The sequence below is a fragment of the Dermochelys coriacea genome, chromosome 7, assembly GCF_009764565.3.
Source record: "Dermochelys coriacea isolate rDerCor1 chromosome 7, rDerCor1.pri.v4, whole genome shotgun sequence".
NCBI classification, from domain to species: Eukaryota; Metazoa; Chordata; order Testudines; family Dermochelyidae; genus Dermochelys; species Dermochelys coriacea.
This window is the reverse complement of record NC_050074.1, coordinates 82032144-82057971: the sequence shown is the minus strand read 5'-3', so window position 1 is coordinate 82057971 and position 25828 is coordinate 82032144. Positions and strand designations below refer to the sequence as shown.

At 40.3% G+C, this 25828-nt stretch overlaps 1 protein-coding gene across 10 annotated transcripts in view; it reads left to right on the top strand.

Annotated features, from left to right (window-relative positions):
• The window catches only part of SLC25A16 (solute carrier family 25 member 16), a 32310-nt gene that overhangs the window by 2909 nt on the left and 3573 nt on the right, over window positions 1-25828 (top strand). For 3 of the 10 annotated variants that reach the window (XM_043519333.1, XM_043519329.1, XM_043519334.1), the window contains exons 2-8: window positions 292-384; window positions 4785-4848; window positions 8651-8697; window positions 18728-18849; window positions 19440-19506; window positions 20463-20625; window positions 21526-21594. In XM_043519333.1, coding sequence (XP_043375268.1) covers window positions 8652-8697; window positions 18728-18849; window positions 19440-19506; window positions 20463-20625; window positions 21526-21594 — 467 coding nt within the window. In that variant the 5' untranslated portion in view covers window positions 292-384; window positions 4785-4848; window position 8651. Of the gene's footprint in view, window positions 1-291; window positions 385-2687; window positions 2822-4784; window positions 4892-8650; window positions 8698-18727; window positions 18850-19439; window positions 19507-20462; window positions 20626-21525; window positions 21595-25828 lie in introns of those variants that run through there. The other 7 variants (XM_043519330.1, XM_038409307.2, XM_038409309.2 and 4 more) reach the window with 5 other exon arrangements.

The window sequence follows — 25828 nt, the reverse complement described above, 5'->3', positions numbered from 1 at the left end:
AATATCTTGCTGAATCACTGAATGATGTTGTTGGGGGCATTAAACAGCTAACAAGAATGGACTTTAAAAAAAAAAAATCTAAAGATCAATTTTATTCATTTCACTAAGATTTTTAGGATTTTTTCATAAATTACATTTTTTCTGAAAATGAAAGCTTATTTACTTTTTTAGTACTTTAGTTCCTGGGGGGAAAAACATTGTTCCATTTAAAAAGACAATACAGTGGAGAAATACTTGATTTAGCTGTTGACATGAATAACTCAAACTTCCCCTGTTGTTGTTGTTGGTAAGGTGTTGCAGGATGTTGTGCCAAAACAACCATTGCACCATTGGATCGAGTAAAGATTTTGCTGCAAGCTCATAATCAGCATTACAAACATCTAGGTAAGATGGCTACTGTACATTTAAAAAAGTTTAAATTTTATACTATTTAGGAAAGTAGCATCACTCTATTTACCAATATGATTCCTGTAAGCAAATGCAATGATTTGATAGGCAGTTGCTTTTTATGAGCACAATTTCATAGTCTGCTTGCTGGATTTGGTAGGTCTGCACACGGGGACTGTAATTAATGCTATGAGATTGTTTATCCAAGACCAATATTAATTCAAAATATGTGTTTATAAACAGTGAGATCCTGCAAACCTTTCCCATATGTGTAACAAGTCTAAGAAAGTGAAGCTACTTGTGTAATTAAGGAGTGCAGGATTTGGCACTTCATTTAATTTTTTTTTCTTAAATGACTTTGTGTAAATTCCAGATTAACTACTGTAATGCAAAATTATTCCCAGAACAACTGTAACACTGCCCCCTTCTGTACATGATTAGAATCATTGCCTGGATGATGCCTGGATATTCTTGCACAACTTCATTGAGTACAGACACACAGTAAAGCACAACCTTGAATTGGATGACTTGTACATGTAAAATACCGATTATAAGTCATATTCACTTAGAAATCCAAGAAATTTTGTTTAAAAAGAACATTTGGGGAGGAGAAATACTGAGTTATAATACAACATTGAAATGATTATGCTTGTATTCAGTTTGATGTACAAAAGAAGAAGGGAATGTCAGGGGCACTCAAGTGTGTATGCAGGGTCTGAATATGTAATCTAACAATCATAAGATGAATAGTTGCATTGTTGACTCTAATATTCTTCTTACCCCTGGATTTTTTTTTTTTTTAGAATATGCAATCATCAGTTTATATGTTCAAATCAAATTTCACCATACTGTGGATGTGTGATTTGATACTGGAGTACCAGGAATGATTTTGATTTGAATTGAATGCACATTCTAATTAAACATTCAGCAGAAAAAAAAAAGGTGGGGAAGGGAGCATAGGTGAAAAATAGATATAGAGAAGAAAATGTTACATAGGTTCAGTTAGCTAAAACCCATGTTAAATATTTATACTGTGTCTTAATGTATGGAGTTAAAGATACATGGACCACATGACATGTATCTTTTAAAATAAAAGCAATTTTCAATAAATGGTTGTTTTTTGAGGGGGAGGAGGGAAATTCTAACCCTGTCAAAAATATTTGTTCTCACTGAAGTTGTAGCAAGTATGAATTTCTAAAACTAAACCTTGTGAACATAAAGAACAATTCTCTTGATGTGTGAAAAATGCCATCCTTTTTGTCTGGATAACTAAACAGAATTTTAAAAGATCACTTTTGGGCAGAGGACAAAGATGATAAACTTCAGTTCAATGAGTAAAGATTTGTCAGTCAGTATTAAAAATTACATCTGAATATGAAAAATGTTTACATATTGCAAATAATGTAAATTACAATTACATATTACGATTAATTGAAAGAGATGAGAATATTTCTGGATTTTAAAATTTGTTTAATTCTTGCATTTGATAGCAAGTGTGTATAGTCTAGAGAGGAGGGTTTTTCGTTAAGGCCCTTCACTGGGAGTGCTCGGTTTAGTTCCTGGCTCTGCCACAGATTTCTCATATGATCTTGGGCAAATGATCTCTCTGTAATTCAGTTCCCCATCCTTAAAATGGGGATGATAATGCTTAATTTTCACAGTACCCCTCTGGGATAATAAATCCATCAATGTGTGTTGGGTACTTACATACTATGGTGGAGGTGATGTAGTAAAGTCTGTGCATAGGTTTTCTTTCTATTTCACCTTTGTAGTCAGTTGTTTATTCCCTGTTGTATTTTACACAGCAGCGATGAAGAAAAATAAATGTTTAAAAATAGGAAAATGATTGTAAAACTACAAATACTGACGGACTCAGAGGCAGGTGTAGTAAATTAGTCACTTTGTAGTTGACTCAATTTAAAGTTATTGATGTTCTTTTTAACTTCTGTGCTGTTAATGTCCAGTTTCACAGTATTTCTCTGAGGGGATATCACATCACATGGAATAGATCTCCCTCCTGCTAGGTCACATTTCCCCAATTCCTGGGTCATCAAATGCATAGATTCATACGGAGTTTCCATAGAACCTGGGTGATGAAAGGCTGGTGGAAATAGGCCCAAATCTCCCTCCCTTTGACCACAATTGGGCAGTGAAAGCTAATTTTCTGCCCTCCACAATTACATAAGAACAACTTGATCTGGCCTTAGTTATATGCTTACTGCCTTATTGTCAGTAATACTTGCTTGGAATATTTTTTTCATTGTAACTCTGTTAAATATCTTTTTTTGTATTGATGACAGGAGTGTTTTCTACATTGTGTGCTGTCCCAAAAAAGGAGGGTTACCTTGGGTTGTATAAAGGAAACGGGGCAATGATGATTAGAATATTTCCATATGGTGCAATTCAGTTTATGGCATTTGACCAGTATAAAAAGGTAGTTTGATTTATTTTGTTTCCTTTTATGGCTAGAGTGAATATATTTTTAAAATGATAAAATAACATTAAAAGCGTGTCATTAACTAGCTCCCTCTTTTTTCACATTGGCCTAATTATGTATTAATCTATTCATTTAAAAAAGTGGGGGCAAAAGTGAGAATATTTCCACTTTTGCTATAAGAAAAACAGTTCAAAATTTTAGCTTACTGTTAGTCTCACTATGAACAAACTGAAATATTATTGAAAATAAAACATTCTTGAACCTGCTACTGGCCATCGTGCTAAAAAAGTGGCCCCTTTGATTGTAAAGAAAGTAGCGGCTCAATGTAAAATGAACATCTCTTTGTTCTTTTTAATACTGTATAGGAAGGTTTATTACTTTTTAAATCAAATAGTTCATTTAAATTTGAAAGACATTCTGTCAGGGTTGGTGAAGCCTATATTTGACCTGCACAATCATCACAAGAAAAAAATTGGCTTTGCAGGATAAAATGCAGTATTTCAGGATCCCACAAGATCTGTGAATTCTATTCTAGTGTAGTGCATTTACTGCCCCTATAATATTGGAGCTTAGATATTGGTATAAGTGTCTACTTGAGCATTTCTTATACTCAATCAAAATTATGCCTTTACTATTGGAAGGTAAAACTTCAAGGGTCAGATCCAACTTCCATTGAAGCCAATGGAAGGACTCCAGTTAATTTCAGTGCGAGTTGTGTTGGTCCTTGAACGTGGCTGTGAGGGCTTCCTTCTCAAAGGACCAAATTCCAGATGGTAGATATTTTGGGGGGAAGGGGAGGAACTACCTGTAGCCAGTTTCAGATGTTTAAATATTTTTTTCCATTGGAAATGCATATTTTAGCTCTCTCTGGTAGCTGTGAGTAGTTCAGGAGAATTTTGAGAGTCCAATCTTCTGAGTCCAAAACATTTTAAAAAATCTTTGTATTTTATGTTGTGCTATATACAAGAATACATACCATAGTTCATAGGAAAAGGGCTAGGAATCCCAGAAACACCAGAGCCCAAATCATGAGGTCTTTCCTCCTTTTTTGTTAAATTCTTATTCGGATAAATTCCCACTGATTTGAAAATGGAGTGTAGGCTTGAGGTAGACCCTAAACTTAGTCTCAGAATCTGAAAATTCCACTTGGTGCAGGACACGGATCTGAGTAACCGTGAATTTCTTATTAGGAATATAACTGTCATACAATGCTAGATTATACCTGTAGTCATCTAGTTTAGTATCCTGTCTCTGTCAGTGCACATTAATAGATGGTTCAGAGGAAGGTGCAAGAAACCCTGTATTAAATCTGCCTGTGAGGGGAAGTTTCTTTTTAACCCTCATCAGTTACTTGGCTTATGCCCAAACACGTGAGGATTTATATCCCTTCCAAGACTCTTATTGTTTCTTTTAACCAGTATTAATATAACATAGGATGTTCTTGCCTATATAAATTTCCAACCCTTTTTTGAATCTTGCTAAGCATTTGGCTTCAAAGAACTGTTATGACAGTGAATTTCACAGGCTAAGTTTGTGGTGTGTGGAAGAACTATTTCCATTTCTCAATTTTAAATGTGTTCCTTTTCAACTTCACTGAAAGTCCCTTTGCTCTGTGTTATGAGGGTGAATAGAAGTCCCAGTCTGCATTCTTTGTATATAATTTTTATACTTTTATTGTGTCTCATCTTTACTGGAAAAAGCCCCATTTTTTTCAGTCTTATCAATCTACATTTGCTGATTATAAAAATATTTTCAGTACAGTGGTATAGATAACAAATGAGGAATGTAAAAAGATTACTGAGAAGTGCTACCACTTAACAGAAATTCAGCATTCTGTTTTTCATTTGTAATGTCAGATAGTTGCTAATACACACCTTGAAACAGTTACTATATTTACAGTAAACTCTCTGATATGCTTCTTTATCATATATTATGTGACTTATTACTTTATACTTTGTAGCTAATAAAGAAGAAGCTTGGGATTTCTGGGCATGTGCACAACTTAATGGCTGGATCCATGGCAGGTACAGCTTTATTTTCACTTTCAAACACCACCTATTTTCAAAGGTAAATATTGATTTAGGGGCTTAGATAGTGTTTCTTGAAATAAAATGCCACTGTAAGTCTATATACAACAAGAGGTCTACCAAAAGACTTAATAGGATGAATATTTCCTTTGGAAAAATGGTTTTTAATTAAAATAAAACTTTAAAGAATATAGCAACTTAAATTTTGTTTGTGTTAAATCTTGTTAAAACAATATATTTTAAAACCCAAGACTATTAAAAATGCTTCCCCAAATATTTTTATAGTTAAACTGAAAGCATCTGTTTTTAATCAAATAAACAGTACTCAAAGCATGAAAGTGAAAACAACTTAACTGATTTTCATGTCCAAGCTGAGAGACATATAAAGGAAAAACAGTGAGAAACAGGATTTTTTTAAAAAGTGCAGAATTGGTTCTTCAGATTGGGTAACAGATTCTAGTTCTAGTATGGGTTTAGAAAGATGCTGGAAACCAACATGAAATGGAGATCCTGTCTTACAAAAGGAGACTAAAAGACCTTGGCTTAGTTAGCCTAGCAAAAAGAAGGCTGAGAAGGAATATGATTGTTCTCTATAAAGACATGGGGGGGCATAAACCAAAGAGGGAGAACTATTTAAATTAAAGAAAAATGTTGGCACAAGAACAAATGAGTTTAAACTGGCCACAAATAAACTTAGGCTGGAAATTAGAAGGTTTCTAACCACTAGAGCTGTAAGGTTCTGGAACAGCCTCCTAATAATATTAGTGGGGACAGACACCTAATTAATTTTAAGATAGAGCTAGATAAATTTTGAGTAGGATTTTGTATGATGGGGTTGTGTGCCGAGATGGGGTGAGAGGCTGGGCTTTGTGGGTCAGGAAGTGTCCCTTCTGATCCTATCGCTAATGTTCTTAAATCACATACCTCGGGATTTCAGCCTGACTTGCAGTGGTCAGATGAAAATTTTGTCCTCCCAATTTGTTTTTTTGTTTTTTTCCCTTTCCTGTAAAGCATTAGAGATGGGGCAGGGGGGCTGGTGCTCTGAGATGGTATAAAGAATCCTTTGTTTTAGGTGCCTGGCTGGTGAGTCCTGCTCATGTGTGAATGGTCAGAGTTTAGGGAGTCAGAAAGGAATTTTCCTTCAGGTCAGATTGAGTGGGATCTTGGGTTTTGTTTTGTCCCCCCCCCTTCCTCTGTAGCATGGTGTGCAGGTTGCTTGCTAGATCATCTGGGTATCTCACCAAATCAGTTCCCTGCCATTGCAGGGACCTTGGGCACTGTGCACCTTGGCCCCTCCTATCTGCTATGTCACAGTATAGTTTGTTTCTTGAGGGCTGTAATACTTCAATCTAAACCAGGTTATGGGTTCAATACTGGAGAAACTGGGTGCAGTTTAAAGGCCTATGGTGTGCAGGAGATCAGAGTAGATGATGTGGTGGTCCTTCTGGTCTTAAACTCTATGACTCTGAAATGCGTGGATTCTTTGGACCTTCGTATGATCCCTGGCCTTACAGGACGCTTCGGAATATTGTCATGGAACTCTTCTGAGCAGTCTTCTGTCCTTTTTTAAATCTGAGTTCTAACAATGATTATGGTATTAGAAGAAATAACAGTTAGCAAGCTATGAGTGTAAAATATGAGGCATGCATTTTTATTTTCCCACTCAACCCAAAACAGCTACGGAACACAGTGGGGAGGGAAAAACTAATTCTTATTCCTACGTTTATATGAAGAGGACTTTACATTGATTGGCATTTTCCACATAGTCATTAAATGGTATTAAATAGGTAGCTTTTGTTTTTAAAAAAATTGACTAACAGTGGACTACTGACACTATTGCCTTCAATTAAGCGGAAAAGAACCTCATGAAATAAAGATCCCTTGCCCCCCATATTGAACAAATAACCAAACAAAAGAAGAGAGAATGAAAAGAAACAGTCCATAAAATCCTAAAAGCTAACAAAATCCATTTGGCAAGACGTGGTCAAGAACTTGGCTGGATTTATACAGTATGAAGTGGAATAAAAGCTTATCTTTCTCGCCCTACGCTTTTGGAAATGTATTTTCAAAAGCTTATTCCTTAGTTTTGCTCTACTGGTCTTAGGAATGTTGGGAGTCCTTGTGTAGATAAAGCTACTACAGCTGCCACCATTTGAAGCACTATTTTGGTGAGACTACATTAACTCTTTCATTTGTATTACAGTAGCACCTTGAGACCAACCAACTATTGTACTAAGTATTGTAAAAATACTAGCATAAGAGACAGTCCCTGCCACAAACAGCCTAAAATCTAAGTAGATCAGATAGATCAGTCATTCTCAACCAGCAGTATGCAGAAGTCTTCCAAGGGGTAGGTACATTAACTCATCTAGATATTTGGCTAGTTTTATAAAAAGCACTAGCAAAGTCAGTACAGTGTAAAATTTCATACAGACAAAATGAGAAAGTAGTAATTTTTTCAGTAATAGTGTGCTGTGATACTTGTATTTTTATATCTGATTTTGTAAGCAAGTAGTTTAAGTGAGGTAAAACTTGGGGGGCACGCAAGACAAATCAGACTCCCGAAAGGGGTACAGTTGTCTGGAAAGGTTGAGAACCACTGCAATAGACTAAATGAGGAGCGGGAAGGAATATAACACACATGCAGAGGGAAAGGAAGGGGTAAGGATTGGAGCGAAGGTGGGAAAGGGTTGTAGGAGAAGGGAAAGACGAAGGATGTGAGCATGGAAGGCAGTGGAGTAAGGCTGAAGTGAAGAGACTGTGAATGAAGGTCTGGAAGGGAGTTGGAATAAATGGCCATTTAACACAGAGGAGAGAAAAAATTGAGCAGAGAGTCTGATAACATTAGCGTCCAACAGTGCCAGGTGCAACCCATTTAGTCCTGCTGTCTTGAGTCTCTAGCTGGCTCTTGAGGAAGCATAGCACTTCACGTGCCCTGTTACCTTTGGAGAAGGTGTTTTCTCCAGCATCCCTGGACTCAGAACTGTCACAGAAGAGGGTAATTCTGCCTGCGCTTCTTCTCCCTTGTGATGCAGCTGTATGTTCCGCAGCTGCTTCTGTTAAGTTGTGTTTTTAAACACTGGAGATGTGGTAGTCCTGTCGAGCCAGGGTTCACAACATTGCTAATGTAAGTGGAACTGAATCAGTGTTAGCAATGGTGGGAAACAAACATATTTTCTAATGTACGCAGGTCAAAGGTATCCCTCTGCAATCTGGAGAAAAGTAGTGGGGATGGGGGAAGTATGAGTGAATGCAATGAAAAAAACCATTGTAATGCATATATTCAAGGAGGCCTGGTTAAAGTTACTGTGGAGACTTTAACTCTGAATTTCCTGACTCTTTTGTGATTCAAATTTCAGCCATAACACTTAATTAACAGATAATTGCTTTATCATTTCCTTTAAGGAAAGAGAATTGGCTGAGAGGAAAGAAAAATGGTAGATATTAGAGAATTGTTTAGAGATTAAAAAACAAAACAAACTTTCTAAAAGTAAGGATTTTGAAAACAAAGCCATTTGAGTTCTCCAAATGTAAAAACAACTATACTGAAGCACAAGAAACATGTGTTTCCCCCTACTTTTGATAAATTAGTTTTGGCTGTTCATCAAAAGTAGGGGGAAACACATGTTTCTTGTGCTTCAGTATAGTTGTTTTCAGAATAATTCATGTGGTATAAGAGTAAGTATAAGAAACTTTAGCCCATCAGCTAATTTACAGAAAGTGACTGAAAATAAGGGTTTAGAATGAAAGTACCATCTCAGTATTAACTACAGCATCCCTATCTTTGTTATCGTACTAGGATGAAGGTACAATACAAAAGGAGCCATTCAGCTAACTCCTTGAGATGTAAGCAATTTAATTATATTTTACAGGTCTAGGCAGGGCTGTCCCTAGACATTTTGGTGCCCTACGCAATCCCCCTGCGGGCGGGGTGGGGTGTCCACAGGCCTCTGCAGGGAGGGTTGTGCCCAAGGTCTGTGGGGGGCAAGAGTAGGCTTGGCGGGCAGGTGGGAAACTGCCCTCCAGCACGAGCCGACAGAGCGGAGTGACTGGGGCTGGGTTGCTCCACTTCCTGCTGCCCAGTGATTGTAGGGCGAGCCAGACCCCGCACTCATGGGGCTGCGGGAAGTGGAGTGACCCGGCCGCAGCCTGCTCTGCTCTGCTCCCCGGGCTTCCAGCCTTGGGACTTGGGGGGCAGAGGGGAATTGCACCCCAGCACTCACTGGTGGCGTGACTGGGAGCTGGCAGAGCAGAGTGGGCTGGGGCCGGGTTGCTCTACTTCTTGCCGCCCAGTGAGTGCAGGGCACACCCGACCCCTGCTGGAGTCCCCTGGGACATAGCTCAGGGGAAGGGGTGGAGAGGGGGTGGGGCTGGGGCGGAGCAGGGGTGGGGGCTTTGGGGAAGAGGTGGGGCGGAGCAAGGGTGGGGGCAGCTTTTCTGGCCGCCTCAGCCGGCCAAGGGATCAGGCTGGCCGCTGGAGCAGCACAAAGCTGCGTAGGGCACCAGGAAATTTGGGGCAATTTTGTGCCCCAAATTTCCTGGTGCCCTACACAGCTGCGTAGTTTGCGTATGGGTAAGGATGGCCCTGGGTCTAGGAACTGTAGAATTTCCTGTAACTTTCCTGAGCTAGGGAAGCTCCTTGACCTACCTGACAGGTCTGCTAGACTTCAACTATTTTTTCATATGTGCTGTTGCTGCAGTGGAAAAAGAATTCCTTGTGCTGTAGTCATGGGGTTCCATTCATGGTTTAAAAATACATTCAGGGGTAACTTAGTCCATTCCCCTACACTAGTGTAAGACTGTACCTTGTGCTATTTGTGTAGTTCAGGTTACTTTTGAACATTCGCTGACAATATAGCCAGATAGGACTCCCTTTGGTCTTCAAGTTAAACATGTCATTAGAACTGCTGTATTTGAGAAATCCAAAAGAATTTTTTCGATGTATGTATTTTTTTGAAAAAGAAGTTTCTGCAGTTTGTCTCCCTATAGAATGATGGAACAATAGAGAATAGTAGTTTTCCACTTGCCAGGAACAAGGAAAAAATTATTTTTAATCAAGGCTGGTGTATATGCAATACATACATTTAATAGGCACAATTCTCCTTCAGCCTTTCTTTCTTTGCTCTAGAGAGAGAGAGCTTTCTTTTTTTTTGTCTTTAAACTTCTATTTGACGAAGGAAGAGTAAGAAGGTAAAGTAATGGTAGGAAATCCTAAAGGGAACTGGAGATGAATGCTTGTATAGCTGATCTCAATAACAGCTCCCAGATCCAAACACCTTTGGGGAACCAAACAGTTTGAAGTAATCCCTGTTGTGTTTCATGGCTTTATGATGTTTTTGAAGAAGTGGTTTCTTTCAGCAAAGAGGGAACAGATTGTCATATTCTTGCAGGTCAGTGCTATGCTCTGACTGTAAATCTCAGTTCCTGCCTCTTATTCAGGAAATATCTTACTATTTTTAATCCTATCACATCAAAGAAGAAGCTGTGGAAAAGATGTTAGCCCAGGACCAGATAATTCTAGATAATTTGATCAACTGTCAAATTTTGTGGTGTGGGCTGAGCTCTGACATCTCTACTTTCTAATATTTAGGCAGTAGAGATGAGATTAGACTCTAGAATTTATGCTGGGTCTTTTGCCTTTTGCATTCATTGTCACAGTTTGGCCCTTGAATCTTGCAGAAGTAGTAGTAGCTATTCTAAATCAATGTGGCAATTCTAAATCAAAAAATAAATATTGATACCTCCTGCTGTATTTCTGCCTACAGGAGGGGTTTTCAACCTTTTTCTTTCTGAGCCCAACCCCAGCATGCTGTAAAAATGCCACGGCCCACCTGTGCCACAACTGTGTTTCTGCATATCCAGTAGATTAAAAGCTATGGCTAGTGTTGGGGGGGTAGCAGGCAGAGCAATTACCCAGGGCTCCACCTGCACAGGGGGCCCTGAGAAACGAAGTTGCTCAGGTTTTGGCTTTCAGCCTTGGGCCCCAGCGAGTCTAACATGGCCTTGTTCTCTGGTTTACTTTGGCGGATTCCTGAAACTTGCTTGCAGCCCCCCAGAAGGCCCTGATCCCCTGGTTGAGAATTGCTGGCCTAGAGGAACAGGGATAAGTGTCTTTCTCCCACTATTGACCATTGGTTCCAAAGAAAACATGGAGATTGTAGTCCACACTGGATTTGTTGAGTCATTAGGACTTTTCAGAGTGTACATCCCTTCATCAAACTTTGTGGCTAGAGGACTTAATCAAAAACATGTAAAATATGGGTCTTGTTAAGGCCTTTTCACATGCAGTTTTTTGCACTCCTCCATTCAGAGTTTTCCAGATTCAGATGCTATTTGGATTTAGGTTTGGCCACTTGTGTGCAACAAACTCCTGGAGGTTCTGTTGGCCAGTCTTTTTCTAAGGAATATGTATCCAGCTTTACCTGGATGACTACCTGATCAGGGCAGGGATTAGATAGTCCATTTTCTCAATTATAACTGCTTTTTTGTGAACTCTGAAATCCCATCTGGATAGGACTCCAGTTACTCCGCCTTGGAATAGTATTAGACACTCTATTAGGGAAAGTCTAGATGTTGTCAGATGGACTGTAATCTGTTGGGGCTTCCTTTGGTAGTGCAGGTCAGATGGGACTTTGCAATTTACATCAATTGAACCCTGGGTGACACTACCCCAGAGACACTCCTCATGCAGATGCCTGCTGTTTTGTCAGAAAAACACTCCACTCTCTCTGAAATGTATCTTACTCTTCTGCAGCAAGTGTGTAATTGGGAGGATAATCCAGGGGGCAAGAACCTTTGCTTCTCTCTCCGGTCTATAATACGTGGTTAGGTCGAATTTAGCCGCGTTAGGTCTATTTAAAAATGACTGCGTCCAGACAACCAACCCCGTTCCATCGACCTAAAGGGCTCTTAAAATCGACTTCTGTACTCTTCCCCGACGAGAGGAGAAGCGCTAAAATGGACCTTACTGGGTCGACTTTGGGGTAGTGCGGACGCAAATTGATGGTATTGGCCTCCGGGAGCTATCCCAGAGTGCTCCATTGTGACAGCTCTGGACAGCACTTTGAACTCCGATGCACTAGCCAGGTACACAGGAAAAGCCCTGGAAACATTTGAATTTCATTTCCTGTTTGGTCAGTGTGGCGAACTCAGCAGCACAGGTGACCATGCAGTTCCCCCAGAATCACAAACGAGCTCCAGCATGGACCGAAAGGGAGACACTGGATCTGATTGCTGTACGGGGAGAAGTATCTGTGCAGGCCGAACTCCGATCAAAAAGAAGAAATGCAAATATATATGCCAAAATCTCACAGGGCATGTTGGAGAGAAGCTACAACAGGGACACACAGCAGTGCCACGTGAAAGTTAAGGAGCTCAGGCAAGCCTACCAAAAGACAAAGGAGGCAAACAGTCTCTCCGGGTCAGGGCCCCATACATGCCTTTTCTATGATCAGCTGCATGGCATTCTGGGGGGACCCTACCACTATCCCACCACTTTCTGTGGACACCTGCAAGGGGGGAGTCTCACACAACAGGGAGGAGGATTTCGTGGATGAGGAAGAGGAGGAGAATGTGCAGCAGGCAAACAGTGAATCGTTCTCCCCGGTAGCCAGGACCTTTTCATCACCCTGGAGCCAATACCCTCCCCAAGGCGGGATCCAGACCCTGAAGCCGGAGAAGGCACTTCCGGTGAGTGCTCGTTTGTAACTACGGTACAGGGTTTAAAAGCAATAGTGTTTAATGTTTGATTTGCCCTGAAGAATTAGGATGCATTCATGGCCAGTACAGCTACTGGAAAAGTCTGTTCACATGTTTGGGGATGGAGCGGGAATCCTACAGGGACATCTCCATGAAGCTCTCCTGGAGGTACTCTGAAAGCCTTTGCAGAGGGTTCTGGGGAGGGCTGTCTTATTTCGTCCTCCATGGTAGGGCACTTTACCATGCCAAGCCAGTAGCAAGTATTCTGGAATCATTGCAGCACAAAGCATGGCAGCGAATGGTCCTGGGTTTTGGCCGCATTCAAGCAACATTCGGTCTATATCTTTGTGTTAGCCTCAGTAGGGTGATATCATTCATCGACCCCTGATTGAAATAGGGGAATTTTTGTAAGGGAACAGTAAAAGGACCCCATTCATGCTGGGCTATTTGCGCTTGGCTAAAAGGGATCATCCCAGAGAATAGTCATGTGGTGGAGGGAGGGGAGAAGCGTGGCTATTCTCCGGGATGAACCCAAAGGGTTTGGGGGAGGTGTGTGCTGCACATCCACCCGAAAACTGCAGCCCTTCCTTTTAAATGTGAAACCCAACCTATTGCTTGCTCTGGGAAAGGAGGGTGCTGCAGTTTGAAAATATTCCCACATATTATGAAGGCATAAGAAGCCAACTCCACTTACCAAAAGGCTTACCATGGCTGCCTGAAAACCAAATTCTGTTGCCCAGCCGTGTGTGTGTGTGTGTGTGTGTGATTTGTCGCCATACCGGCAGGCGCTCCATATAAAAAGCAAAATGCGACCTTGTACCTAAAGCACATGTGCTGTCTGCTGTGACTTGCTTGCTTAACTGTGAAAGAGTCTCCCTTTTGTTCTCAGAGAAATGTATCATCTTAAATTTTACTCTCCCTCTTTATCTCCCTCCAGGTGCAAATGTTACTATGTTCCCCCTATCATCTCTGTCCCTGAGGTTATCACAGATTAGAAGGCGAAAAAAACGCACTCACGATGACATGTTTGTTGAGCTCATGCAGTCCTCCTGCACTGATAGGGAACAGCTTAGTGAATGGAGGCATTCAGTGTCAGAGGCCAGGAAAGAATTAAGTGAATGCTAAGAGCGGAGGAAGGACGCGATGCTGAGGCTAATGGGGGAGCAAACGGACATGATGAAGTGTCTGTTGGAGCTGCAGGAAAGCCAACAAGAGCACAGACTCCCCTCGCTGCATCCACTGTATAACCACGTGGTCTCTTTCCCACGTTCCATATCCGCCTCACCCAGACAGCCAAGAATGCGGAGGGGGAGGCTCCAGGCACCCAGCCACTCCACTCCAGAGGATGGCCCAAGCAACAGAATGCTGTCATTCAAACAGTTTGATTGGTAGTGTGACTACAATAAACAATGCTTTTTCCACCAAATGCATCCGATGAAGTGAGCTGTAGCTCACGAAAGCTTATGCTCTAATAAATTTGTTAGTCTCTAAGGTGCCACGAGTACTCCTTTTCTTTTTGCGAATACAGACTAACACGGCTGCTACTCTGAAACCTACAATAAACAATGTGGCCTTGTCCTTCCCTCCTCTCTCACCCCACTCGGCTACCTTGTCCATTATCTCTTTCTTTATTAATTTAAAAAAAAAATGCATGGTTTCAAAACAATAGTTATTTTATTTTGAAGAAGGGAGGGTGGTTGGCTTACAGGGAATTAAAATCAACAGAGGGGGTGGGTTTGCATCAAGGAGAGAAACGCACAACTATCACACTGTAGCCTGGCCAGTCATGAAACTGGTTTTCAAAGCCTCTCTGATGCGCAGCATGCCTAATTGTGCTCTTCTAATCGCGCTGGTGTCTGGCTGCTCAAAATCGGACACCAGGCGATTTGCCTGAACTTCCCACGCCTTCATAGGGGAAGGGATAGCTCAGTGGTTTGAGCATTGGCCTGCTAAACCCAGGGTTGTGAGTTCAATCCTTGAGGGGGCCATTTAGGGATCTGGGGCAAAAATTGGGGATTGGCCCTGCTTTGAGCAGGTGGTTGGACTAGATGATCTCCTGAGGTTCCTTCCAACTCTGATATTCTATGAATAAACATCTCCCCCTTACTCTCACAGATACTATGGAGCACACAGCAAGCAGCAATAACAATGGGAATGTTGGTTGCGCTGAGGTCTGACCTAGTCAGCAATCAGCGCCAGCGAGCTTTTAAACATCCAAAGGCACATTCTACCATCATTCTGCACTTGCTCAGCCTATAGTTGAACTTCTCCTTACTACTGTCCAGGCTGCCTGTGAAAGGCTTCATGAGCTATGAGAGCAATGGGTAGGCTGGGTCCCGAAGGGTAACTATTGGCATTTCAACATCCGCAACGGTAATTTTCTGGTCTAGGAAGTAAGTCCCTTCTTGCAGCTACTCGAACAGTCTGGAGTTCCTAAATATGCGGGTGTCCTGCATCTTTCCTGGCCATCCCACGATGTCGGTGAAATGTCCCTTGTGCTCCACCAGTGCTTGCAGCACGATTGAGAAATATCCCTTGCAGTTTATGTACTGGTTGGCACGGTGATCCGGTGCCAAGATGGAGATATGAGTTCCGTCTGTTGCCCCACCACAGTTGGGGAACCCCATTGCAGCAAAGCCATCTACTATGACCTGCACGTTTCCCAGAGTCACTACCCTTGATAACAGAATGTCAATGATTGCATTGCATTGGCTACTTGGATCACAGTAAACTTGCCCACTCCAAATTGATTCCCGACTGATGGGTAGCAGTCGGGCATTGCAAGCTTCCACAGGGCTATCGCCACTTGCTTCTCAACTGTCAGAGCAGCTCTCATCTTGGTATTCCTGCGCTTCAGGGTGGGGAAAAGCAACTCTCAGAGTTCCAGGAAAGTGGTCTTAAGCACGCAAGAATTTCGCAGCCACTGCGCATCATCCCATACCCGCCACACTATGCGGTTCCACTAATCTGTGCTTGTTTGCCTGGCCCAGAATCGGCTTTCCGCTTTATCAACCAGCCCCACTGCCGCCATGATGTCCCAATTGCTACAGCCCGTGCTTTCAGGAACGTCGGTGTCCCTGTCCTCATCAAAGTCCTCCTCATGTTGGCATTTCTTAGCCCGGTTCCGCATATAGTCCAGGATAATGTGCGAGGTTTACAATGATCACAACAGCAGTGGTGACGGTGAGCTCCGTGGGCTTCATGCTTGCCGTAATATAGCGTCTGCATGAGTGACCCAGGGAAAAGGGCGCTAAACGATTGTATGCCATTGCTTTCACGAAGGGAGGGGCGACTGATGACATGTATCTGAAACCACCCGCGATAATGTTTTTGCCCCATCAGGCATTGGGCTCTTAACCCAGAATTTCAATGGGCAGCAGATACTGTGGTATAGTATCCACAGTGCATCACTGTAAGTTGATGCTAGCCACGGTAATGAGGATGTACTCTGCCGAGTTAATGCGCTTATTGGGGACATACGCAATTGATTGTATAAAATCGATTTCTAAAAATTGACTTCTGTAAAATTCGACCTAATTTTGTAGTGTAGACAGTTCCTTAGAATGCATAATGACCAGTGTCAGCTTTCTGGGATGGAGAGCTAGTCTGAGGGTTCTTTACAAGCTCAATTGGAAAGTCTCATTCGGCTTACTACAATTTAAAGAAACTTCTCTGGAGAAGTCGCCTTGTTCTAGTAATGTGTAGAAAGATGATGGTGCCTATATAATCACGATATCACTACGAGTATACAGTTCCAAGAGGAAGCCAATCTTCTGCCAATGTGTAGAAGTGTGCTCCCCCTTTTCAACATAAACCTTCTTCAGGACTTATCTATCTGCTATGGCAAGTCAATTTAAATGTTGATTTGTTTAGCAGGAGTGAGTGGTTCCTGTAGAAAACCATTTGAATTTGTGTTTGTTTGTTTTTTCCCTGAAAGCAAATAATTACTGATTTTTGTCACTGGGATGTCACCAGAGATGGACACCCGAGTTTTGCTTCTGATGGTTCAGTTCCTTCATGGGTTGGGGAGTGGAAGTTTAACCACTGTCCTTTGTAATCTGAAGATTTCATAAAACTTGGCCATGAAGTTGCAACAAGAAAATGCCCTTTCTTTGAGCATTCTAATCTCAAGACCAACACCTGTTCTCCTAAAATGCTCAGCAGAGACCTTCTGTAAAATTAAATACTTATTGTAATAAATCTGACTCTGCCAATAATATATCTGAATGTGCTTTCTACCTTTCCCAACTGAAAATAAAGATTTAAATATATTTTTAATGGTCTGAAGAGATTCCAAGATTGCCTGGATTTTATAGTTCCTCTGAGACCCCGAATAATACTGCAATGTATTTCACTTATCTCACAGTGGTTTTTGTTGTAACTGAATCCGACTTTGAAAAAAGTTTTACTCACTGGATGGCAAATGTCCTTGAATTTTGTTACATCTGGACTAAGGAATTTAATACACCTAATTAGTATGCGCTCATCTTGTTTTTAAGCCTCCATGAGAACCTTCAAATCCATTATGGCAAAATATTTGGCTTGCTGCCCTACTCCTTTCCAGAACAAGTTAAGAGGATACTCCATTAGACTTCTCTCTGCTTAGACTGAGGGGGCTGAAACATGGTCCCTTGATGTCTGCACTGTGTCACTATAGTCTCATTTTCCATTCTAACAAGGTTCTGTTCTGCAGGTTTGTGTCTGAGTTTAAAAACTGCAGTATGATGAGCCTACCTCTTTTTTGGATGTTGGTTTCTCTGTCTGCCCTATATACTGGACACTAGTTGTAGGATGGAGTAGAAGAGAAGTGTAACAAGACAGAATTTCATACTTTGTAATTGTTTGTTTTTATCTTCCTCTTCTCCCACTTTACTACCACCTTTGTCCCTTACATTTGTTTTTGTTTTTTTTCTTTTTCTTTTATGCTCTAAAAGTTTCTTGATTGTGTGTAGGTGGGTGGTGGAGAGAATATTAAAATTATATTACGTACTCTTACCTTAATTGAATCTTCGCTTCCTGGGTTATAAATGTAAAATGGAGAAGGGGGGTAGGAGGGGGCAACTACAGCAATTTCAGATATTTGTAAGTGATTTTAATTTTCCCTCCATGTTGCTTGTAATCAATTCATGGGTTACTATCTACCTTGTAGCTTAGTGGTAAAGAGAGGCTAATTATTTAAATGGTGGTGTTAGTGAGGACTGTCATAGATTAAAACAATGTTCTGTTTGTGATCTGCCCCTAAAATGGCAACATCTAAGCCTCTATGCAAATTTGGAGCAGCATGATGGCAGATCTTCAGATTTCTGTTGTCCAAGTAAATATCATCTTATGAAGTCTAACCAAAGAAAAATATAGCTATAGAGATTTATAATGGAAGTGATGATATAAAGGTAACTACGGGGCATGTCGGTGGTGCTGCAATAAGACTTGGTCAGATTTACAACCCTTAATCATGTATGTAGCATTTACTCACACAACACTGACTTCAAATGGGCTACTTCCACAATTAAGTGCTGCATGCATAATTAAGGAACACAGAATCTTGCTCTGTAAACAATGTGGCATTAACTAATTTATTGTCATTCAGCTAAGAGTAAATAGAATGATTAAAAAACCAAATTAAATTATTGTTAGCCTTATTTTAAGTTTTCATTTAGAATAATTTCCAGTGTGTTCAGATACCATTTAAATATACGCTTACAAATATACATATACATATAAATATACAGTAATTGTATTGTTAGACTTTTTGATAACATCACTTTTTGGAAATTTAAATGTATAAATCTGTGGTGTTTGAATATTTAACTATGGCAGGATCAGGTCCTATGTCCCTGATCCTACAAAGATTTACTCACTACTCATGCAGGTGAGTAGTCCCACTGACTCCAATGGGGTTATTCATATGAGTCCAGTTAGTAACATAAGCCATTGCAGGATTGAGGTTTAGTTGCATAGCTCCTATTAATGCTGATGGATACAAATGTAATACTCAGTGCATGGCTGAGTTTAGTTCTCTTAGCCTTTGATTAAAGGTAGACTTTTAAATTTGACTTTTTAAAAGTTATTGAGTGTACATTCATATATTAATGGTTTGCCTTGAAAGGATCTTTTGTTACTTAAAACTATCTAAGAACAATTAAGGTATGTGGTGGTGGTCTTTTTTTTTTTTAAATAGGTATAACAGCAGTCATTTGTACTTACCCTCTTGATATGGTTAGAGCACGTCTGGCATTCCAAGTGAAAGGAGAGCACAAGTACACAGGAATTATTCATGCATTCAAGACTATTTATACAAAGGTATTTCATTTTCTCCTTCCATACTTGTTAAAGAAAAATGTGGTGGTTATGTTTTTTTAATGCTGTGCAACACTGTTTAATGACCTGAAGGAAACAAATGTGAATTTGGCTTTGACTGTGTGTGTAGCGCACTTTCTTTTTACAAAAGGGTCTGTATGCTCCCCTTTTACTCATGCTGGTGGAGGGTGGCTCAAGCTGGTGGAAATGGCAGAGGACAACAAATTGGGAATAACAGTGGTATGTACTCCTGAGGTTTTTGCCTCCAAGAATAATATTTATAAAGGGGGTTGGAAAGCTAACATACTTATTTGTGTGTATTGGAAATCATCTCCCTACTTTGTGATCCTGGGTGTTGGTAGACCTGCTTTCTCCTAAGCATTTTCTGCTCTCTGTCTCCTAAGCGGCCAATTTATAGTCCCTCCTCTCAGCATCTGAGGAAGAGGAAGATGAAGTTAATATTAATACCTCATTGCCTGGCTAGCATTGTCATACAAATGACTTGTTGTCAGTACAATCAGTTCCATAATAATCTAACTATTTCTACTTCTGTTTGCCATGAATTGTTTGTATTTTTATTTTTCCTTCAAAAGGAAGGAGGTTATATTGGATTTTACAGAGGACTGATGCCAACAGTTGTAGGAATGGCTCCTTATGCAGGTAAGTTAAAATTTTTGTTGCCAGCATTGTATACGTGTCTCACAGTTGTATTTGCAAAATTTGTATTGGCTTCTGTTAAACTGAAGGGCTAAATTTCTGCTTGGATAGAATGGAAAGGGCATACTGCAGAGAGTCATTTGTAGCTTCCTGATCTTATGGTAGATTAGCTTATGATGTTGATCAGTGCAAGTTAGAATAGCTGCTGTAACTTATACCACTGGTGAAAATCCCTAAGTGACCTTTCTGAGATGTGAGGGGCCAGTGACAGTTCTCCTCTCCCTCCCCACCCCTAAAACTTCTCCAATGGAAAAAGATGCAGGACCTGTTCCTAAACCTGGCTCATCTGGCTGCAGTTGCTATATGAAAGGCCCACACAAACTAAGGGAAATAGACTGACTATAAAGGGGAAACAATGAAATTGACTATGGAAAATGCTCTTGAATGAAGTAAATAAACTGAAAAGATAAGAGATTTTTTTCTAATTTCTTTCAATTATACTGATCTTAGGTGTTACTTGTAACTATAACATGTTAAATTAAAAATCACTTTTTTCAAAGTGTTTTAAGATCCTTGGTTAGAAGTTACAAGACAGATGGGCAAAGTATTATTGTATGTACACTTCCATTGCATGTGTAGTACAAAAACCAATTCTTAAAATTAATGCCTAAGGCTCACTTTTTTCCAAAGTGTCTTCTCAACACTTTGCAAATTACAACAAGCTGACTCCTAGACCACACTTAGGTTTGCTATTGGATAAACATGTAATATGTGTATTGATTTATGTAATGTATGTAACTTTTCTCTCTTTCACAGTATTTAATAAAAATCTCATAAAGAATCAGGAATTAAATAATTCAGTGTGTGATTACTCTCTTATGTTACAAAAACTCTATGTGTATCAGTAAGAAACTTGCGGTTTCCTAAAGTCTACATAAAATTACATTTTTTTCTTTCAGGTTTTTCATTTTTTACCTTTAGTACCTTAAAGAGCATTGGACTTGCCCAAGCACCTAGCCTGCTTGGAAGGCCTTCCTTAGATAATCCTGAAGTCTTAGTTTTGAAAACACATGTAAGCTTGCTGTGTGGCGGCTTGGCTGGAGCAATAGCACAGACAATATCGTAAGTTTTGGTGGGATTTGGGTTTGTTTGTTTTGGGGTTTTTAGCTGCACTTATGGAAGAAATTGTATGCTATCTTGGATTAAGAATTTTTCTTAAATGTAATATTTCAGAGTTAAGCTTTTTTTACCTGATAGGTCAGAAACTAGAATGCACTGACTTCATGGTGCTTCACTTTCTGAATATGTTTTAATTTTGAAGATCTTTAAAAATATATGTATCAGACCAAATCCTGCTGTCTTTATTCTGACGAATTTCCACTAAGGTAAATTAGAATCTTACATAGAGTTGGAGTTGTTTTACACCAGTTCATTTTAAAACAAAATCATAGCCACAAATATATATTTAAGTTTATTTTTATGTCCCCCTTCTTTTCTACTCCCTGCCTTGTCAGATTTTCTGCATGGCCCAGAAACAGGTGAATTGATTGGATTTATTTATTTGGCATATATTTTTTTCTAAGCTAGTTAATTACAAATGTCACACATGCATTTCTGTTGATCCTTTAAAGGTGAGTTTTATTTTTAATGCCGTTGTCGCCTCCCTAAATTCTGTTTCACACAAACTGTTTTACGCTCTGTCTGATCTTCATGTATCTTCTTTACTTCTGCCTAATGGAACATATTAAGATTCTGATTCACTGTTTTTAATTGTGATGGGGGAAGTCTCGATTTTTTGGAGAACTTTCAGCTGTTTTGGGCACTGAGTTCGATCCTTGACTCACTGTAAAAGGAACGTGGAGGTTTCACAGGGAACTTTATTTATTTATATTCGTGTGTGTGTGTGTGTGTGTGTGTGTGTGTGTGTGTATATACACACAAAAATTGTGTTCATATTTTTGCCATGCAAGTAGTTAAAATGCTTTTTTTTTTTTTTAACAAACAAACAACTCTCTTCTTTAGATATCCACTTGATGTAACTCGTAGGCGAATGCAGTTAGGATCAGCTCTTCCAGATGCTGACAAGTGCCTGTAAGCATTTTATTATACCATCCTTCTCAACTGTAGTAAGTGAATTCCTAAATGTATAAGTAAACCTCTTTGTTTAAAGCTGATACATGATTTATTGTGCTATAGATTCCTTCATATTTTCCACTAGTGGAGAGGGTAGTACATTTCTGTGCTCTTAACTTAGAGGGAAACTGTTTTTTTCTTTATTGTGATCTCTTTTAAAAATCACAGAAATGAATTCTGCGAATATGAGATCTTTATTGTTGAAGTTCTTTTGTGTTAGGCTTCAATTTACTACAGCTTCACTTGGCATAAATAAGCTCCAAGGGCCCAATCCTGCTTGTGTTGAATCGCGGGGCAGGTCTACGCTACAGCTTGGATCGACACTCTGAGATCGATCCACTGGCGGTTGATTTAGCGGGTCTACTAAAGACCTGCTAAATCAACTGCAGATTGCTCTCCAGTCGACCCCTGTACTCTGCCCCCATGAGAAGAGTAAGGTAAGTCGATGGGAGAAAAAAAGACCTCTGCGGTAACTCAAGCTAAGATACGTTGACTTCAGCTATGTTGTTCACGTAGCTGGAGTTGTGTAGCATAGGTCAACTTACCGCAGTAGTGTAGACATAGACATAGAAACGTAGGACTAGAAGGTACCTCAAGAGGTCCTCAAGGCAGGAGTGCAGGGGACAGTTGAGTCACCAACTTCTGTTACCTTGAATTGTGCAGGATCTGGCTCCAATGTGAATGATTATTTTTTTTCTTGTTTACTATCACTTTCTTGTAACCACAGTATTGATTGACAATACAGTTATAGACACTGAGGGTATATCTACACAGCAGTTTAGGCCTGGGGCTGAGCCTGGGCTCAAGCCAAACCCCCCTTGCATTCACACTGCAAATGTGCTAACCTAGTTTAACCATGTTAAACTGTGACCTAGACCCTATTGCTTTCATGTGTGCATGAGGCCCTGACTTGACTCAAGTCCCAGAAGTCCTTCGGATGCATCCTAGAGGAGCAGCGCTGCATGTAGTCAGCACAGTGGCCAGAAGCACCATTACTACCTGGGAGTATGCTTTCTGTTCCTGCTCCTCTCGCTGCCATGGCTCTGGCTCTTCCTCGCTGCTGTGCAGAGCTTTCCTGGAGCAGGGAGCAAAGCCACAAGGCAGGAGGTGGCTATGGGCCACCAGCATGTTGGGGGTCGTTCCTCCCCCGGCCATGCTGAGCCAAGAGCTTTGAAAAAAGGCTGGCATTCTGATGCTTCGTTGGCAGCTAATTCTGCTCTGACATGGATTAATTTTCAGGTTTAAAATATAGTTGCCATAGTCCACACAGAGCTGGGATTTTGGCACTTGTGAAGCAGAAAGGACGAGGATTAGGAAGTGGGGAGAATGATTCAGTTATATAACTTTTCCATTCCCAGTTGGGTCATTGAGGCTCTGATACTATATTAAAGAAAAAATACCACCACCACCAGCTTTTATATCCATGCTAAATTTTTATTTAATACATTTGAACCAACACTCTCCCTGCCCCCCCACACTTTGGTCAAGTTATAAGAAGTAAGACTGTTGGACAGCAAAAAGTAAAGTAAAGAATACTATTTAGAGAAATGCAAGATTTTCTTTGGCCTAGGAGAGTGAGTTATCAGAGATGGTTCCAACCCCATAAAGATACTACATAGGATCAAATCCTGCTTGTCTTATTCATGTGGGTATTCCTGTTGAAGGAAATAAGACTTGTATATGGGCAAGGACTGAAACCAGGATTTCAGTATTTGGCCGTATAAAATAAGGGATCCCACGGGGTGCTGCAGCAGATTGCACCCCAAGGCCTGAGGATGCACTTCACTGTTCTGCAGCCAGCAACCCCCAGGCTGGGGTGAGTGTGTGTTTTTTTTCCTCTGAAACCTACGTTTTATGTCAAACATCAAAACAAACAGACAAAAGCAAACAAAAATATTCTTCATTGAACATTCTATTCTAAAAATTAAGAATTGCAAAGTTTTATTTCAATAGTTTGACAACTCTAGAGACTGATGTTCTAGTTATTCTCGGAACCTTTTCCTGCCAGTGTGAATCAGCCTTAAGGTGGAGAGCACAGTTTTCAGATTGGGTTGTAGTTTAGTATAAAGCCGTCTCAAACTGCATTCTTTCTACTGAAACAGCCACCAAAGGAGCTAATTATGCAGTTTATGTCCTTGTGTGCCCCTTATGGGCTCCTGAGGCACATCAGTAGCACCTCCTCAGTTAGGAAACAGGAAGCAGTAAAGATTTCCCACAGTGCACTATGTTCTAGGGTTAGAGTGTTGACATTGAAGGGAGAGGGGCACTTGGCATTTTGGGATATGTTTACTTTGACTCAGCTCTCTGCACTTGCAGTATGTACGCTAGAACCCTAGGTTTGAACATTGGTCAGAAAATTCTTAACCTAGGGTTAAAATGCAATGAAGATGCTCAAGTCCAGGATTCTCTGACACAGGTCAGCTGACTTGAGTTCCACGAACCCTAGGCTTATGTTGCTGTGTAGACAGTCTAAGATCAAATATCTTAGGCTCTTTCATAGTGCACTTTGGTAACACTAAGTGAAAACTCCAGAATAAAACATTGTTCAAATCCGATTAAATTCACACTTTTACCAAGAACTGGTATTAATTTGCATGGGGCAAATGGAAGTTGAAATCCATTATTTTTCTATTCAGTTATATAAACATCAATCTTTTTAGCTCTTTACAGTTTGTTTATATATATATATATATATATAGGTCTGATTACTGGTTTTGGTGATCTCTTGCTTCTTGGGCTTGCAGGCACTAACCATTATAAAGACACTCGGTCTTCCACTCAGTATCCCTATTAAGCTGGTATTTTGGAGGAATCCATATCTCTAGCTCCAAGGATGGATGGACAATGGTCATAATGTTGGTATTTGAGCATGGGGAAATAGAGAAAGTAAAAGTCCTCAAGTTTGAAGGATTATGAGAGATGCGTTCAGGGAATAATTTCTTTGGTAGCCCGTGAATGCTGAGCCATCTTTCAGATCTCTATGACAGTATTTACTTTTTTTGGTCCCTATATTTTAGCATCTATTTGTTGATGGTTACTAGTTTATTCTCTTCTGTAAGTTTGGAAAGAGGAAAACCAGTTATCTGCAGATCTAATGCATATACTACTTCACTTATCAGTTAAAACAGGCTATTTATAAAAATTGTGCAGCTAGTACTCTTTTCAGAGATAATGTTTGGAAATTCATCTTAGTGCACAGTCTGAAATACAGAATGTGTTCCAAAACTTGAGTCTTAAAGAGAAGGGGGTAGTCTTATGGTTAACATAAGAACGGCCATACTAGGTCAAACAAAAGGTCCATCTAGCTCAGTATCCTGTCTTCTGACAGTGGCCAATGCCAGGTGCCCCAGAAGGAATGAACAGAACAGGTAATCATCAAGTGATCCATTCCCTGTCGCCCATGCCCAGCTTCTGGCAAACAGAAGCTAGGGATACCATTGCTACCCATCCTGGCTAATAACTATTGATGGACCTATCATCCATGAACTTATCTAGTTCTTCTTTCATCCCTTTTATAGTCTTGACTTTCACAACATCCACTGGCAAGGAGTTCCACGGGTTGACTGTAGGTTGTGTGGAAAAAATACTTCCTTTTGTTCGTTTTAAACCTGCTGCCTATTCATTTCATTTGGTGACCCCTAGTTTGTGTGTTATGAGAAGAAGTACATAACACTTCCTTATTTACTTTCTTCACACCAGTCATGATTTTTATAGACCTCTATCATATCCTCCCTTAGTCGTCTCTTTTCCAAGCTGAAAAGTCCCAGTCTTATTAATCTCTCCTCATGGAAGCCGTTCCTAATCATTTTTGTTCCCCTTTTCTGAACCTTTTCCAATTCCAGTATATCTTTTTTGAGATGGGGCCACTAGATTTGCATGCAGTATTCAAGATGTGGGCATACCGTGGATTTATATAGAAGCAATGTGATGATTTCTGTCTTCTCTATCCCTTTCTTAATGATTCCCAATATTCTGTTCGCTATTTGGACTGCCACTGCACATTGAGTGGATGTTTTCAGAGAATTATCCACAGTGACTCAAAGATCTTTTCCTGGAGTGGTAACAGCTACTTTAGACCCCATCATTTTATATCTATAGTTGGGATTATGTTTTCCAATGTGCATTACTTTGCATTTATCAACATTGAATTTCATCTGCCAGTTTGTTGCCTAGTCACCCAGTTCTGAGAGAT